Source organism: Thrips palmi, unplaced genomic scaffold, assembly GCF_012932325.1.
Source record: "Thrips palmi isolate BJ-2018 unplaced genomic scaffold, TpBJ-2018v1 HiC_scaffold_1, whole genome shotgun sequence".
In the NCBI taxonomy this organism is placed as follows: Eukaryota; Metazoa; Arthropoda; class Insecta; order Thysanoptera; family Thripidae; genus Thrips; species Thrips palmi.
Genome location: NW_023144620.1, coordinates 7,920,666 through 7,938,128, shown reverse-complemented (window position 1 = coordinate 7,938,128; position 17,463 = coordinate 7,920,666). Strand labels below are relative to the sequence as shown.

At 45.6% G+C, this 17,463-nt stretch overlaps 5 protein-coding genes across 6 annotated transcripts; 2 read left to right on the top strand and 3 right to left on the bottom strand.

Moving 5' to 3' along the window:
- The first annotated feature begins 24 nt into the window (after positions 1 to 24).
- Positions 25 to 1,977, top strand: LOC117644373 (N-alpha-acetyltransferase 30-like). The gene is made up of 5 exons (XM_034383773.1): positions 25 to 230; positions 342 to 963; positions 1,099 to 1,222; positions 1,298 to 1,353; positions 1,437 to 1,977. Exons 2-5 carry the CDS (start codon positions 367 to 369, stop codon positions 1,572 to 1,574), a joined length of 915 nt encoding a protein of 304 aa, XP_034239664.1. The 5' UTR covers positions 25 to 230; positions 342 to 366; the 3' UTR covers positions 1,575 to 1,977.
- Positions 1,972 to 6,067, bottom strand: LOC117644349 (ESF1 homolog). 2 transcript variants are annotated; one of them, XR_004587661.1, is made up of 13 exons: positions 5,934 to 6,067; positions 5,459 to 5,762; positions 5,139 to 5,386; positions 4,864 to 5,042; positions 4,580 to 4,777; positions 4,307 to 4,507; positions 3,967 to 4,225; positions 3,568 to 3,884; positions 3,300 to 3,491; positions 3,070 to 3,228; positions 2,844 to 2,990; positions 2,538 to 2,761; positions 1,972 to 2,430 (listed from the first exon to the last, which is right to left on the bottom strand). XR_004587661.1 is itself a non-coding variant. In XM_034383729.1 (12 exons), the coding sequence occupies exons 2-12, from the start codon at positions 5,752 to 5,754 to the stop codon at positions 2,648 to 2,650; spliced, it is 2,310 nt and encodes a 769-aa protein (XP_034239620.1). In that variant the 5' UTR covers positions 5,755 to 5,762; positions 5,934 to 6,067; the 3' UTR covers positions 2,505 to 2,647. The 2 variants fall into 2 exon arrangements, 1 of the variants encoding a protein (XP_034239620.1); XM_034383729.1 differs by lacking the exon at positions 1,972 to 2,430 and having other exon boundaries at positions 2,505 to 2,761.
- A 174-nt stretch (positions 6,068 to 6,241) lies between these two features.
- Positions 6,242 to 13,827, bottom strand: LOC117644362 (putative sodium-coupled neutral amino acid transporter 11). The gene is made up of 9 exons (XM_034383744.1): positions 13,615 to 13,827; positions 9,314 to 9,385; positions 9,113 to 9,197; positions 8,820 to 9,029; positions 8,484 to 8,736; positions 8,334 to 8,404; positions 8,101 to 8,262; positions 7,756 to 8,021; positions 6,242 to 7,679 (listed from the first exon to the last, which is right to left on the bottom strand). The coding sequence occupies exons 1-9, from the start codon at positions 13,672 to 13,674 to the stop codon at positions 7,446 to 7,448; spliced, it is 1,413 nt and encodes a 470-aa protein (XP_034239635.1). The 5' UTR covers positions 13,675 to 13,827; the 3' UTR covers positions 6,242 to 7,445.
- An 867-nt stretch (positions 13,828 to 14,694) lies between these two features.
- On the top strand, positions 14,695 to 16,002 carry LOC117642246 (NADH dehydrogenase [ubiquinone] 1 beta subcomplex subunit 5, mitochondrial). The gene is made up of 4 exons (XM_034380216.1): positions 14,695 to 14,853; positions 15,279 to 15,490; positions 15,587 to 15,693; positions 15,767 to 16,002. The coding sequence occupies exons 1-4, from the start codon at positions 14,754 to 14,756 to the stop codon at positions 15,909 to 15,911; spliced, it is 564 nt and encodes a 187-aa protein (XP_034236107.1). The 5' UTR covers positions 14,695 to 14,753; the 3' UTR covers positions 15,912 to 16,002.
- Positions 16,003 to 16,063: 61 nt separating this feature from the next.
- Positions 16,064 to 17,272, bottom strand: LOC117642252 (60S ribosome subunit biogenesis protein NIP7 homolog). The gene is made up of 4 exons (XM_034380230.1): positions 17,084 to 17,272; positions 16,570 to 16,795; positions 16,294 to 16,434; positions 16,064 to 16,220 (listed from the first exon to the last, which is right to left on the bottom strand). The coding sequence occupies exons 1-4, from the start codon at positions 17,137 to 17,139 to the stop codon at positions 16,101 to 16,103; spliced, it is 543 nt and encodes a 180-aa protein (XP_034236121.1). The 5' UTR covers positions 17,140 to 17,272; the 3' UTR covers positions 16,064 to 16,100.
- Positions 17,273 to 17,463: the final 191 nt, after the last annotated feature.

Sequence of the window (17,463 nt, the reverse complement as noted above, 5' to 3'; positions counted from 1 at the left end):
TCCAGATAAGCAAGCAGAAGCAGAAGGAACTACTTTCAGATGTTTTGATGAGGGTGTCCCAAAACCACAAATTCTAAGTTTATTTACTAGTTTATTTATCAGTAACTCCAAGCTGATTAAGAATGAATGATGCCATTTCTTTTGTGAATTGTAACAATTCTGTGATCATTGGGTGATCACCGTCTGTGAGGTATTTTTGAAACTTTTGATACAATGGAGGCAGCTACTTGGTGAGTGCAACCAAGAAAAAAATCCATGTTTAGTTCATTAAATTTCGAGTGTATTTTACTAGAACAACAGTAAGGAATGACGGTTTTACTCTTTTCATTTCTTTCTTTCAGTGTGATATTGTAAAATTGTCAGACCATGGACGGTGTCGGAGTACTGACTGAAGCAGTCTCTTCAGGAGCTGCTGCTTCTGCTTCTCAGAGTCTACCGCATTCGAAAACAAGAGAGGCCAAATGTCCGAAGACTTGCGATGATGTTTTACGAAATAGCAAGACTGCGGAGTCCAATTGTCGATGCCCCGAATCCGAATCATCGGGATGCGTTGACTCGTGTGTTGCAAAAGAATTAGCGGATGCTTTGGAGGTTAAGGTTAACCTGGACAGTGAACATTGTATGAATGGGTTGACGAATGGGATCAGCCAAGAAAACAAAACAATGAAATGCATTAGTAACCACAGCGATGCTAAATCGTACAGTGAAAGCCCTAGTCCTTGTGAGTGCACCAGTGCTTCTTCGGAGCACAATGGTACATCTAGTGAAGAGCTTGAGGCGATTGCAAGTAGCAAATCTGCTGTTGGGATCCTCAAAGAAACAGATGCAATAGTGTATGTGTCTTATGAATCAGAGCTGCAAATGCCAGACATCATGCGTATTATGAACAAGGATTTGTCAGAGCCATATTCAATATACACTTACCGATACTTTATTTACAACTGGCCCAAGCTCTGCTTTTTGGTGAGTATGCTATGCTGTCCATTCAAAGTGCTGTCGATCTAATTTTTTCAAACCGAATGATTCCAGTTTGGATTAAAAATAAAATCCCATTAGTGTTCACGATTTTCTCTAACTTGAATGTTCCTTTGATTTTAGGCTATGATTGGAACAGAATGTGTAGGAGCCATTGTTTGTAAGCTCGATCTAAATCGCAAATCTGCCAAAAGAGGCTACATTGCTATGCTAGCTGTAGATGGCAACCATCGAAATAAGGGAATTGGTATGTCTGCTGAACAGTCTGAATTCAGGAATTAGCACAGATCTGTGTCTAAGTCTCCAACAATTTTTGTTTCAGGATCCAATTTGGTTCTCAAAGCGATTGGTGCGATGGTGGCTCTTAACGCTGATGAGGTAATTACAAAGCAAACTACCATATTTAATGGGGTTTGAATTTTTAACTTTGACAAGATTTTATGCATAAACAAATGTTGCAGGTTGTACTAGAGTCTGAAATAACTAACTCTCCAGCTCTACGCTTGTATGAAAATCTTGGCTTTGTGCGGGACAAGCGTCTATTCAGGTATTACCTAAATGGGGTTGATGCTTTTCGTCTGAAACTCTGGTTGAAATGAAAGTTAGTGTTGCTTATGTGAATTATTATTAATGACCTTTGTTGAAAAAAAGATTATGTGATTTGTCTAATCAATTTTATCTATTATTTGTTCTCTCCCATGAATATCTGAAACCAAAGATGAACTTTTAACGTGCAACTAAAAATTAAAACTTCTTTGGACCAGTTTAGAATTTGCTTTCTGTGTGTTCTTATCTGACCTCAAATTCTTGGCTATCATGTGGTGTTGACAGTGTTGAAATATCTATTGTCTGTTAAGTATAAGCATGAGTTTAGTAAAATAAGAATGAAGTGAAATCTTGCTGACAGATTTTCAAGAGCATTTATTAATTCTTTTTCTTATCCATTCATCTGCATTTTAATGTAGGGGATGAAAAAGGGGAAATAAATTATGATTGTCCTCATGTTTGCGGATAATGGATCAGTTCATCCCTCCACAACTCTAGAATTGATTTCTTGGTCAATCTCAAACTAGTTCAATGTACAGTGCTGCCTAATTTTAGCATTTCATGACAATGGTGTGGCATACAAAGTCAATGCCAGAACCGGGTTATCCTGTACAATATTTGTTATGTTTAAGTACAATAATTGGTATTTTGACAGGCACAAAGTTACAGCACTGGGGTCTCTGAATATACTAGTTGGTGTAATGCTTAGTTTTAAGGTATCTGGGACCTTTGATTTCAAACAAAATCCATGCTGTTCCATCTATATTCAGTTAACCCATTATGTAGCCTTTCAGTGAAACTTACAGTAATCACTCCACCTAGGGTCGTTTCATTGTACAACTTACCAGTACTTCAGAATTGTTTAACAAGTCAAGTCCTAATCTTATGATTGTGAAGTTTGTACCACATCTGTGTATTGCAAATGAAATACAAATATCAGGTAGTTTCTTTTTTTGTAAACAAGTTTGTACCTTGATTTAGTAGGAGGAGGAAAGGTGTCTTCTGTACAATTTTACCTTGCTTTAATGTAACACACAGTTTAATGTTGATCAGCTCCATTCCAATCAGACCCACCTGACATTCCTCTAGCAAGAATTGCTCACCATGTCCTGAGATCCCTAATTAATCATTTGGCCAAGTTTTGTGCCTTGTTCTTAACAGATTTGACAAGACGGGAAAGTTCTGCATCTCGTTTAGCTTTTTTAGGAGGAGGGGGCTTTTGATTGCTATCTGAAAAACTCTGCAAAGGGAGTAAACCATGGAGTTAGGAAACTGAGCAAAACAAAATTATTCTTAACGTCATATAAACTATTATTCTGTACCTCCTGACTAGATTCAACTAGTCTCTTTTGTTTGGCAGAAATAAGTGCCTCCATCCCTTGACCCTTTCGGAAATTCGGGTGTGTTGGGTCAATGTTGTAATGATGAGAAGAGTATAATGCAGAAAAGCGATCATCATCAACGTTGACCTAAGAGCGCAAGGTCAAATATAAGTGCAAGGACATGAAATAAAACTCATTAAATTCTTAACACTATTCATATACACACCTTGAAATCATCTTGGGATTCTTTTTCAAGATCTTTTCCTTTCTTCCGTCTAGCTTTCATTTTTCTTTTGCTAAGGTTACCACTTTCTTCCTCTTGGATTTTCTTAAAATTGAAATGCTTCCGATCCTCCTTGTCAAGAAGTAATAATTCAAGTTCCGCCTGGATGGGAAAAGAACATAGCATAAGTCTTGCCATTGGAAAACTAAAAGCCTCCCTAGGAAAGTAAATACCTTGTTTTTCAAGTCTTCTTCTGTTTCACCAGCATCTTCACGGAGCTTTCCTTTCTTTTTCTTTGATTGTTTCTTTTGATCTTTGAACTCTTCAGCAAAGTATGGATCATTCATGTCTATGTCTGATGGAATATCATCATCTGAATATGTACCATCCTCATTTTCATTGGCACTTTGTTCAGATATCTGTGCCTGGAAGTACAAAAACATTCACAGCCAAGAACCAAAGCTCTTATATACAAAGCAAGGAAAATAATTTGTGTCTGACCTTTTTCTGTTCTTTCAGCTTTTTCTTTTCAAGGCGCTTCTGTTTACGCTTGTCCATCATCTCCTGGAAAGGTGTTCGCTCCTCTGATTTCAACATTTTCTTTTTTATTGCTTCATCAGTCTTTTGTTTTAGGCCTAGACCCCATGAAATTTCCATATGCACACCCTTGTTATTCTTTTCATTTTCTTCCTCCTCTATTCCACTCAGCAGTGCACGGTATTTAGCAATAGGATCATCATTGTCCTCATTTTCGCTGTCAGTTTGGTCATTGTCTGACTTTTCTCCCACTAGTTTTGTACCATTGCTATTAAGCTTTTCTAGAAAATGAAACAGTCAATCAGCTCAATGAAAAAAATACAAGGTATGGTAAGGAACAGTAATAAAGCTAATCACAATTACCATTCTTCTTCTTCTTCTTCTTAGAGTTAACTTTTTCTGAAACCTCCTCCTCCTCTCCACTAGAGGATGCTAAGTATGTGCGCAAATCAATATCATCTACATTATCGCCCGACATAACACGTTCTGTTATTTCCGTACGCGAGGGATCTGTTTCATCCCAGGTCAAATCCACTTTAGCTTGGTGCAGAGCTGTAGTGGTGAAATAACGAGGCCTGTACTTTCCAGCATCAGGCATCCCAGAGCAAGATTCCTTTGCTGCCTGAAAGAAAAACAGATCGATTCGCATCAAATCCCGGAGTCACTTAACATTTGTCTAAAGATAAAAAGGCAATATATTTACGTGTTCAAATGTGGTATCATCTGGTACAAATCTCAGATCTAACCGAGTGGCACTACTTTCATATTCCATACCATCACATTCTGTGTAAATGTGGTTTGCGGTGTTTGGAGAGTCACATTCTACAATAGCATAGAAGTATTTTAATCTGTTTAGTTGATATTGTCTTAGCTTTTCCATGTGGTAACTACTACCTTCTTCATTCTGTTAAAATTAACAACACAAAATTAAATTTTGATTTCATAGGGAAGTATTGAAGATTGTCCAGAAACTTACCTCATCTTCTGGTCTTGTTTCCTCACTACTACCATCATCGTCATCGTCATCACTAGCACCATCATCTTTCGGCTCATCATCTTGACTTAAATTAAAACCATCCTTATTCTTTTTCCTGGAGCTATTTTCAATGAGTTCAGTAGGGCCTTCCTCTTCATCCAGCTTCATTCTTTTCAATCCAAAATCTGATGGGTATATCTAACACAAATAAATTAAAATTATGATTTATGTTTGATATTGTTTTAAAAATCAAGAAAACAAGGTTCATGAGGTAATATACTAACTGTGACGGAACGAATGAGGCCCCCAGGAGGAGTGAATGAATTTAAAAGAACCATTAGATCTACTGCTCTAATCCGGTCCCAATCCATATTACAGACGGCGAGACGGTGTGTTATGTCATCTGCTCTTTCAGCATCTCGATCTAGCTCGCCCCAACCATGTTCAACAGTTGCATCCTGGTCTATTAATTAGAAAAGAAAAGGATTCTCAAAAGTACTTCATGTTATTTAGCGGTCATTACATGATTTCATTAAATTTATATTTTGAAAAGTGTTACCTTCGTCACTACTTTCCTCATCTGAGGAGCTGTCAGAAAGAATTGCTCCTTCTCCTCTTGCATAATCCACTGACATATCATGCAGTTTTGATTTGATTTTGTCACTAAGATTTTCAGTCGCATCCTCAAGTTTGCGGTCATCTTCCGAGGCATCAGGTTCACTTTCTGCCTCACTACCGGATGCACTTTCAACATCTGAACTACCAGTCTCCAGTTCTTCAGATTTCTTGGACGTGGAGGCAAGCTTTCTAAAATAGATTGATGAGACTATTACAAGAGATAGTATGTGAGAAAGAACAGTAATAAATGGATTTACTTACTTTAATTGGGGCAAAATGGATGGATGATCTTTGTCATCACTATCTTTGTCGTTGTCTTCCTCCTCTTCAGATTCACTAGATGATAGTGCATAATAACGTTCTAGGTCTTCATTTGAAGTACGGGAGATGGGTTTTCCTCTTTTGTCTACAGTATAATTCATTTTAAAACGTTCATCTTTGAACATTCCTTGGAAACGCTTGTCAATTTTAACTTGCCGCTGAGAACGAGGAATTGTTTTGAACCTGGGATCACTCGCAATGTGCGAGAATCGTCCATCTTTCGCCATGTCACCCATCGTTGAAGCTGTAGATAAAAATATAAACTTAAAATTTCTTGAACGAATCTTGAAAGACTTTGAGAGGATACAAATGACAAGAACGAGGTTAGGTTCCGTGTTAAAGAGATTCTGAGAGAGTTTGGAAGAAAGGACAAGTTAAGGAAGCTATGTGTTAGTCACAGCGTCTTTTGAATTACCTTCTTGACCGGCTACAATTCAATGATAATCCCTGGATAAGTGCAAAGTATTGGATCAAACCCAAGGTAAATTGTGTACATGTGGTGGGATGGACATCAACAACAACAGCATGAACAACAACAATAACGTTATTGGCAGTCGGGATATGACAAATTTCTGCGCGTCGTCGTCTCCGACGCGCCAGAATTTAAAGCCATTTATTGGTTGTACCAAAAAAAAAACACGTTTAGTGACAATTGCTAAAGTTGAAATTTATTTGGGTAGCAATCGGAAGAAATAATCATAGGAAAATAACAGAGGCTCCAAATGTGATTTTGGAAGTTTTTAATTTATTTCAATTCTAAACAAGTCTACAGAGTTAAAATTTCACTTGTGTGCATAGTGCAAACATGAAATTTAGATAGAAGGCTGCCACAAGGCATAAATTTGTTACATGAAAAAAATTCAAAATAAGCACACCTGAAAAAGGGAATTCGGCACAGATGATTGCAGTCACTGCACATGGTAAAATTAATATTGCATACACTAGGCAACATATCACAGTTTTACTCAAATCTTTTTGGTAAGCACTGATAAAGAGGACTTAATCCTTGCCTATGTGCGTCAATTATGAGGGAATATCTTGTCGACGGATTGGAAATTAAAATCACCGATTAAGTTTGGCATCCCTCACAATTTTTTACACTGAGATGACTTCAAAAGTTGACAGTTTGTCTCTAGAAAAAGATGAGAAAATGCAGTCAAAGAAGAGGAGAATAAAATCCAAAATAAAAGCCTAGAACTTTGAAGATATTATGGCACATAAGTAAAGCTTCTAACTTTGTCCAAAAGATGGCTCATCAATGGCACTCAGCCAGAGAAAATCCAACAACTTTATTTCATTAACTTTATCTTGCTAGGACAGGGTTGTCTTTCTGAAATGCAATATTTCAGGCAGTCCCTTAGATCACACAAAAGTTTTCAAGAACTGGAACAAATCAAATAAGCACCAAAAATGAAACTGCTTAAAAAGCTTTCTCAAAAGCATACACAGTATACCATTGTTTTCATAAATAAAAAATATCACAAATAACATAAAACATATCTATTAGTAGCTCACATAATAAATAATACAATTACAAAGCATCAATGTAAATGTTTCACAAATCTTCTGAATTTTCTGTAGGCATTTATAACTCCCTCCTGTAGCCCACTGCCAAGAAAGACTTGCTCTTGCAGAAGGCACAACACTGCACTTTTTATTCATTTAACAATAAGAATAAATATGGTACACTACCACCTCCAAGGTACACAGTAGTTTAAGTTGAAACGACTAGTTCTGCTCACCCAACAATAGCTCGTCATTCAAAGAAAAACAGAAAAGATATGATTGCAATTCAAGGTAACAAGAATCAAGAATCCTCAAATTTTTAAATTACTTTTGAAAATTTGATGAGTAATGACTAATAAAGTAGTAATAGAATTAAAGAATAAACACAAATTCATATTGAGGCCATATTTTGTACTGCTGTCTATGTAGGGACTGTGGAATTGAAACAATAATCAAGACCTTTCCCATGTCGGCAGGTATCTAGATCAGTAAAGTTCATGATCAAGAGAGCCAACCCAACTCCAGCAACAACAATCCCGAAGAGAGCTAGGCCAACAGCAGGCAGCTTTTGTCGAGAGAAAATTGATCCCTGCTCTAATTTTAAATAGCATATAGCAGGGAGAACAAATGCTAGTGGCACTGCAGCTAGAACTCCCTAGAAAAATAAAATGCAAATTTTAGAACAATAAATGTGATCTTTATAATGAGCAATATAATAGGTAAGTGCTTACATTCAACTCGAGTACAACTCCTAGACAATCTGTTGACATTGATAAGAAGTAGGTGATTGTGACAATAGCCAATGTAATGGCCACATGTCGATACCAAGCAGCTCGATCATCACCCAAGTCTTTGTCTCTTGGGAAAAATGTGTTAATGACCACCTCCCGAGTAACCAAGCACTCTATAGGGTATGTCAACAGAATTGTACCACTGAACATAAGTCGAGAGACATTCATCACATCATCATCCCAGCAGTAATTTTCAAGCAAATCCCCTGAAAAAATAAATGCATTGGTATGACTGGCATGTTATTTAAAAAGTCTTGTCTCAGAAATTAAAAGAACCATAAGTACCTTGAGAGAAGCCGGTGAATGTAGCATACCCAGCAATCCCAAACATCGCAGAAACAATGAATGATGCAAAAATGGAGGCATGAGTTACTCTGTCCCACTTCTTCTGGGAAGCATTTTCAATAGAACCATAAATCAAAAATGTGTTGTGATGGCACATGAAAGCTAAATTGAAAATAAAGATAAATCACAAGAAAATCTTTAATATAACCCACACACAATAATGTTTTACTTACCAAACGACATTATCCCTATTGCAGGGATTATGTCCCAATTAGCAAACTGGAATGCATCAGGAGTAGAAGGTCTGTAAAACAGAGAAATAAATCACATTATTAAATATTTTTTAAGAAAGAAAATTTGGATACAAATTTAAACATACTTACACAACATTTTTCAACGTTACTAATCGATAGAATATTGTGACCAAAATGAGACAAACAAAAAAGAGCGATAGAAATGAAATCTTGGCCAGTCGAACAATGTCACGATACAAGCATAAGGGAATCGTGACAAAAATTGTGGCCAAGCCAATGACTAGCCAACGCTGAGCCATGATCGACGTGCTTTCCAGATGGAAGATCCGCATGAAAACTTTTGTTACTGTGTCCCCAACAACCACATTGTAGCTTACCATAGCTGAAATAGAAATAAAGACACATCAAAATAAGCCAAACATACTTTAAAAAACAAATAGACAATGATATCATGATGATACATACCTATAAATGGATAGACAAACTGCAGGAATGATAGGAGAATGAAACCTGCCCTTCCAAAAGCTGCTTCAGTGAGGCCCTGATATGAATAAGCTCCACTAATGTGCCCACTGCGGACCATCAGCACCAGGGAATAGTCTGTCACGATGGCCACAAGCACCAGTAAGAGTAGACCCAGACCAAACCCAGCCTGATGCAGTGCATAGGGTATGCCTAAGAAACAGAAAACCATACACGTCAAATACACAAAATGAGGAAGTAAAAAAGTACCTATTGGAAAACATGTCAGTCATTACCAATGACGCCACTGCCAATGATGGAGTTGATGTAGTTGAAGCTGGCAGACAAGAGACCACTCCGTGCCAATTCATCATCTGAGGCCTGAAAAAGAGGGGGAAAATACTGTTTGAGCTTCAGGACGGTTCAATGGTAACATTCCCAATATATATATCAACAGTCTACTTTTTCTGTCTTTGACATTCATGCCATATACTTACGGACGGGACGAGCTGCTTGGTGTCTGCCTCCAGCAAGGAATTCGGAGACTCATCCGACGCGATACTGCCTCTCTGCAACAGACGGAGCCAAACGTGAGAACCTGCGCCGAGATGCCAGGCCAGGGAGCGCGGGGCCAGAGCCTCCACGAGCGCCGTCGCGGTAGGCAACACTTGGTGCGCCGGACCGTGGCGGGCTGCCATTGGCTGCCATTCGCGGCGCTTATGGTGGGCCGAGCAGCGGACGCAGCAGCACACCTAGAGACGCTAGAGACGCGCGCCCAAGGAGTGCGTCTGGAGAGGCACGCCTAGAGAGGCTCGCCAAGAGAGGCTCGCAAAGTAGACGGAGGTCAGGGGCCAGAAAGGCCGCGAAAAGGCTCAGGCGTGTCAAAGCCGATGCCCACGGTGTAACCGAGACTGCGACTGAGATAAGCGCTCGATCCGTTCACCCCTGGGCCTTGGGTCAGGCTGGCGGGCCCTGGGTTTGTCGGTGATACTGATTCTGGGTCTGGGTTGTCTAGGTTGTCTGGGCAGTCTGGGTTACTGCCAAGGGCGACAAGGGCACCTCGAGCGAGGCGTTTCCAAACACACGCACAGCGCATTGCACGAGAAAGGGATGGGTCCCGGGACTGGCGTGGCGTGGCGTGGCGTGACGTGCCGTGCCCGGCGGATTCAAGGTCACGGCGCGTGCGCAGCGCGTGCGCACAGGACAACGGGACGGGGTGGGGGCGGTTGCCCTGCTAGTTGCCCTGCAGGGCAAGTCAGAGCCAGAACGAGGCTCCGTGTTCCATCATGGTTCCGTTCCATGCCATGCCCGGGACAGGACGGGGCACAGGGGCCGGCCCCGGGGGAAGCCCTGCAGTCCCTGCGGCCTGTGCCTTGTGCGGGCACTGCGGGGACAGGTTTCAAGCAGGGCAAGGGGAGTGCAAGCGAGCAAGCGACGAGGGTCGTCGGCCCCGAAGGCCCGAAGCAGAAAACGCATCCGTGTGTGGCGTGTGGTTGTGGTCATGAACCCCTCCAGCCAGTCACTCGGCTCGCGTCGCGAACCCCGAAACGGCTCCACCCTGCTCCGCTCCACCCACGCAACCAGTGGAGCAACAAGGATCCAGGCAGCGCGTTGTGCGATTGTTACAGCCCTCCCCCCCCCCCTCTTTCCCTCGAGCCCTTCGCGCCTGCATTGATCCGGTTCGACCACAATGTGGCGCACAGGGCGCCGGGAACTGCGGCCCTTATCAACACGCGTTTGCGGCCCAAAGCCCAGAGCCTCCACCTGCATCGGCCGACGACGCACCGCGCCGCGACCGAACCCCCTCCCTTCCCCTCCTTCTCCCTCCCCCACTTGTTGACGTGGGGCGTCGCGACGCCGCCTGGAAGCACGCTAGCTGCGCTGGCTGCGCTGGCTGTGCTGGCTGGCTCGCTGGCGCCCACCCCTCTCCCGCCAGGACGGCCAGGACATGGACGAGGGCCGCGCTTATGAGAATTCTTGGCATATTGCGTCCGACTCACCCCTTCGCGCTCCGCACGCTTCGCATCGCCAGCCCCAAACGCCCAAACCGCGCCAACGATTCCCCGCGCCGCCGAGCGCCGAGGCCTTGGCTTTGGCTCGAGCTTCGGCTCCAGCCAGCCGGGCTGCAGCATGGCTGCAGGCTGTACTAACGCGGCGTCTCTCCCTCCCACTTGATCCCGCTTACTTCGGCGAGCTGCTTGCCTGCTGCAGCATCCTCAGGCATCCTCCATCCTGCACGTGCGCGCTGCGGCGCACTCGCGCCAAACCACGCGAAACCCGATCCCCCGCACCGCCACCAAGACCGCAGACAAGGTGCCCCAACGCCGTCGTCGCTCTGTCTCTCTCGCACTCGTGCAGCGTTCCGTCCAGGTGAGAGGGAGCGCTGTGCCGAGTAATCAGTCGGCAGGCAAAGCAACCGCCCCGACCTACGGCCCCTGTCTCCGTGCTGGCAGTGCCTCCGCACAGAGCGGCCGTCGGTCTATCTCTCTCGCACTGGTACGGAGCGCCCCATGAGTGCGAGAGAGAGGCCTCTCACAGTGCTGGGAGGGTGGTGGCGGCGCGAGGTGCGGCTGCAATTAGGGCGGTGATTGGGTGCTCCAGCATCCGGGCGGCCTCAGCCCGGCACTAGCCCGGCACCGTGGAGGCCCAGAAGGGGGTCACCACGGCCAGCCCGGCAGCCCGGCAGCCCGGCCATGACAGGCACGGCGGAAGGGCAAAGGGTCCCGCCGCCCCTGCGCCCCCTGCGCCCCCCGCCGGGGGCATGGCCAGGCATGGCCAGGCATGGCGCCCCTCTCGATCCACACCGCAGCCGTTGCCCGGGCAACCGGGGTGCGGGCTGAGCGCGCTAGCGCGCTGAGCGTGGGAGTCGCTGCGTCGGCCGGGGTGCCGGGATAGGCCCGCAGCACGCAGCACCCAGCACCGCGCACCGCGCCGGGGCCGCGGAGTGGAGAGGCGAGCGGCACGGGGGCGGCGCGGGGCGTGGCGCGGCGAGGTAGCGTCTCGGCCGGCGGCGGGGGCGGGAAGGGGCGGTGAAGGGGCGGGAAGAGGGAAGCCGCTGGACGAGGCTGCGGGGCGGCGGGGCGGCGGGGCGGCGGGGGGCGGCAGAAGCTTCACCGGCCTGGCCTCACGGACCTGTGGAAGAGTCGGGACTCGGTGCGCTGCTGCGCCGTGCCACGCCATGCCGCGCCGTGCCGCGTGGGGGTAGTTCGCAGAGTCGGCAGCTGTGTACGCATATTGCGGGGGATGATCCCTGGGGACATGTCCGCCCCGCCCCGCCCCGCCCCCCCCCACTCAGACAAATGAACTCCGGGGGAAGCGCCCGCGGGGAAGCCATCAACGTGTGCAGCGCACAGCTGTTGAATTCACGGGCTCGCAGCTCACGGCGCGCACGACACGGGATGGCTTTTGATCGCTAATTGGAAAATTGAAACGCGTCCCGCTTAGTTCGGCAGCAGCGCACCAGCCACACCGAACCCAGGCCAACAGAGTAACAGAGTGCCGCTCACCGACTATCGGCTGGCCAGACCGGCCCTGCCCGGGTGTCCAGTGCCCGATACTGTACCTGTCACCCTGCTCTCTCTCTCTCTCTCTCTCTCACTCTCGGCGATAATGGCGAAGGCGCCGCCAGCAGGCCGAGCGGCCGAGCCGCCCCTTGTTGTCTCTCTCGCACTCACGGGACGGGGGCGCTCCGTCAGGGGTCTCCCCGTCAGGGGGCGCGACAGAGACAGAGACAGAGCGACGCATCCAGCCCACGAGGCCTGTGGGGCCGGCCGCTGGGACCTGGAAGCGCTGGAAGCTGGAACGCCGTTCCGGAGTTCCAGCTGGAGCGGTGACGTTTGCCTCGGGAGGGGCGGCGCCGGTTGACGGAGTCTGGAGCGGCGCACCGGAAAGGGGGGGGGGGGGGAGCGCTCCAGCAGATAGCGAACAGCGAGAGCTGAGTAAAGAGACGAAAATTCCTGTTGGCCAAGCCATTAGACCCGCGCTGTCTCCTTGTATCGCGAGCGAATCGCGAGCGTGCTGGCTGGGTTCCTCAAACTGTTTCCCGCGCCGTAGCGGCATCTGCCATTCATGCCAGAAGGAGAGAGTAGGAGGGGAGGGGATTCGTCCACTCCGAGCCATACCAGCGCAAACTGGATTTATCTGGAATAGATGCGGTGCGAATGGGATGGGAGTCCTGAACAACAAAATGTTCCGGCGCGTTACGTAACCGCGACGTGCGGCGAGGCTAGAGACTAGACAGAGCCGGCAGCTGGTTCTTATGCATGGGGCGCGAGGCAGCAAGGCAACACCTAGAGAGGCGTGCTGGAGGGGGCGGGGCCGGGCGGGGCAGAGGCCCCACTACGATAGGCAAACAGTGCCGGGCCGTCGTGTAGGCAATGGTCGACGCTGCTCCTGGAGGGATAGGGCTTTGATCGCCTCAGAGAATACCGCTACCGCTAGTCTGTCTGAATTGACAACGGGACGCACAATATTTGATGAGACGTCCGAGGACACATGACACTTGGCTGAGTCAACTGGGCTCGTGGAAGGCCGCACAATTCGATAAAGTGGCGGGAAAGTTATAGTAGCTTGAATCGCTAGACTAGTACATCGGCGTCCCCCCTTCCTCGCCTTTCCCCGCAGAAAGACCATATGGGGCCCGAAGGACACGACTTTTCATCGAAGCTGGATGTCTGAAACGCCTCGACGCACAGCTCTGCGAAGACGAGCCCTGACAGGGCTGCAACGATCCAGCAGCAAACGCCATGCAAAGCAGATATAGCATGCGAAACCCAACCTGTTGAACAAGGCGACTTACTTGTCCCTCCAGGATGTAGCTCTTCTCGTCCACCTTGCCGCCAGGCCCAGAGGACGCCATGGTGCTAGGGGGGCGAGGGAAGTACCTCCGCGGTCGGCGTTCCCGCCTCCGGCTGTTCAGAATTGACTGCCATCAACGGGCGCCATGCTGTGCCCTGCCTCGCGCGCCCGCCCGTCCCCAGCAAAGCCCCGCAGCCTACTGTCACTTCCTTCAAAGTCCGGCCCGGCCGAGCCCCGCCGTACCGCCCCGCCGTACCGCCCCGCCGTACCGCCCCGCCGCCGCGCTCGCGTCGGCTGCTAGACTGGGGGCATATCTGGCCCTCGCCCCCTAGATCCCACCTCGGCGATGATAATAACACCCTCCGCGCGGCGCAGAAATTGCTTCCCGTGCGTCCTCGTCCCGCCACCAAGTGTCGTTGGGTTTGATGTGCTCGAGGAGAAGCTTGCCACTCGGTAGGGAATTCGGAGAATGGACTTTGGTTACGGAATTTGTGACGAGAAACCACGGCCAGTGTGAAGTCATTGATCGATGCGGGTCTTCTTTCTTCTGCTAGCGACGCGCGCGCCATCTGTTGGGTGTCTGCTGAGCTCTCGCTTGGAGGAACAGGGGAGGAGAAGTAGGTCGAAAATGCAGACCTAATTGGTGCAGGTTCGCTAGGCTACGGCTGATTTCAAAAGGGTCACGGGCAATTTTTTTTGAATACAGAAAAACTTGAACTAGTGGAAGATCAACTTAAATTTTGAGAGAAAAAATCCTAAATATAAATAATTTGCCGTAAACTGCCGTTCGGAGCCGTGGGCCGATGTCTGTCGCTTCCAGAGCTTCCACCATTCGCCGTTGGCCACGGAGGGCGCTCTTGGCGGCTACCTTACTGACAGTTTTCATTTATTTTGCGTTGTATTTGAAAAGATTCTACTTATTTGTGTAATCTTCCACCACTTAAAGCTCTGAAGAACCCACGGCAATACTCTGTTTGGGTCTCACGCGTTTAGTTTTCACATAGTTGCATGCACCAAAATGTGGTTCCGCGCCTGCAGACTCGAGCCCGCAGACGACCGGCCCACGGGCAGCGGCGCAGCGTGCACTCCTCCCCTTTTCCTCTCAAGGCTCTCGTCGACCTGACGGTCGCAGACGCAAACATGGCCCCTGTGTGGAGTGCAGTAAATCGGGCTGTTTTCGCTGCCAAAACCGCCCCAGGTTTACTTCTCAGTCGTGCCGCTGCTAAAAATGCCAATCAAAGTGAGTATTTGCTTGGGTGGAGACATAAACATGGAGGAGGTTCTTGCAAATACTTGGATCAGGGACTTTGCAACCCTTCACCAATAAGACTGTTTTGACAACCATTTCCTGGGATTATCGCGTATCTCGAATCAAATATCATGTGGCTTGTTTATTAAAATCAATTTCTTTCAAAGTGCAGTACTTGTCAACTCCTACATGCTTGACAAGGAAAATACTTCGCGTTACTAACCTCACTTGTACAGTCAGCTGATATACAAAGTAAATCTTATTTTATGTTAGTTTGCGATTAAATTTCAAAGCTGACCCTCTTACATGTTTATCTTGTTTTCTAAAATCCCAGCACCGGTCCTTTATCATATTTCAATTTTTTCCCCCTTTTAATTTTGTGTGCTTTGCTTCTTTTCTTGTTTCTATTTCCCTAGTTCGTCAAATGTCTGGTGGTGGCCACGACCGGTTTGTAGTCCAACCGACCCGCTGGCAGTGGCACAAGTTCAAGGATCTTTTGCATTTTTACACATTTGTTGGAGCCATTCCTCTCGGACTCATTTCTCTGTATGCTAATCTCTTCATTGGCCCTGCTGAACTAGCTCCCATACCTGAGGGCTACAAGCCCCAAGAATATGAGTACTACCGTGTAAGTAAATCTACTGTACATAACAATTAAATGATAGCAGAATTCTTTTTTTTAAATGTTGAACCTTTTCTAAGCATTTTTCACTTTTTTGTGCAGCATCCAATTACGAGATTTTTTAAGAAATACATAATGGAGGGCGAGCAAGAAGCCTATGAAAGGCATATGCATTATATCTGGGAGGTTTATGACAAGTCCCAGTATGCGTAAGTACTAAAATGATTGTCACCTGTGATAGTGCGATTATGAAACCATTTTGATAAAATTGTTTTCTTATAGGAAAATTGAAAATGAAGTTAAAACCCTACAGGCAAATCGTGGTGACTATCAACACTGGTATTACATCCCAACTGAGACGCAGACCTACCAAGTCATGCAACAGGATGTGTATGAAATGGAACAAGAGCGTTCGTTTGGACGTTAATAAGTTGATTCTTTTAATGAATGTAGCAAATTCAGTTTTCAATTGTATAAATCTGTGTAATTATTATTAATAAAATTTGAGTTAATTCCTATTACAAAAATTTATTAAGACTATGAAGGGTTGTACAGAATAATTCTAAAGAAAGCAGCTTATAAATCTTAAAATACTTTTAATGATCATAACTATGGCTTACAAAAGAGACTCCTCAGATCGCACATATTCTCCTATGTCAGCTTGATGAAAACAAACTATGGTCATGGGGTCTGTGTGCTTACATTCAGCTGTTGACTTTGCTGCTTTGCCAAAGCCCTGTAATAGAGAAAAAATTCAAAGCTTTCATGTAAACGGGCAATTTTTTAAGAATCAAACTATTTATACTTACAAGTGGAACATCAGCCATAGATAAGACTACAACTCCTTGATATTTTGGGGTGTTCTCTGTTATTCTGCCAAGACCAGACTTCAAAATGTGGTGCCCATACAAGAATTGCTGTTCCATTGATGGCTTCACCCAAATTTTGTGCTGAAAAGAAAAGGTTAATTAAAATCGGTTTAAAACCTGGATCAGCCAGTATAAGGTAGTCAACACCATATTAGCAGTCTAATCAAAATTCAAATTTTACATTGGCACAACAAATATAATTATTCTACGCCTTACCTGTGCATAGGGTGCTAAGTAAGTTAAAGCTGTGATGTGTAATAAAAACTTTTGGCTCTTGGTGAATTTTCCAAAGCAGATTCCAAAAGTAATTAAGTTTTCAGGAGCGACACTCTCAGCCAAGGAGAGAATTTTTTCTGATACGTAGTATACTCTATCCTTTTGAACTCTGAAGCAATAAGTGCCGTCAGGGCGGTCAATCAGGGATTTGATGTTAGCTCCAATACTGTTGGACAAAACGGCAGAAAGCATAGGTAAGTATAGACACACAGAATAATGTTGAAATCCATAGCTGACTTGGAAAGATTATGACACCAAATCTTAACTGACAAAATTACGGAAAACAATAACAAATATAAACTTTCAAAAAATGAAAAAATGACATAAATTAAATAGAAGGTAAGAAGTTGCATGTGATTGACACTTTAAAAGAAATTGTGAGAATGTAAAAACATATACTATGACTAGCTGATAGAGGTTAACAGAAGAAACATTGACGTTTCAGAATACTCACTATTCCGACAGCTTTTCGAAAAGGAGTTTAGTTTGTATTTCTGATAATCTCTTCATTTTGATAAGGATAAATGTCCTCCACTGACCGGGATTTGCCCGAAATTACAAATTTATCTAGACAACACGTGGGAAAACGCAGCGCCGTTGTTTACATACGTCACTTGGTACACCTGCGAGTAGCGCAAAACAGCTATTTGCACGGCACAGGATCTCGCGAAAACCACCTGTACAACACAACTGAGCAGGATCGGAGAGTGTGAACTTTATTTCGTGTTGATCATTGAGATGAAGCTTACAGAATTAAAGGTACAGAACAAAAGGCGTGATAAAATGAGGTCAAAGCTGTTTCTACCGTAGAGTTGGTCACAGTGCTTGTGTCCT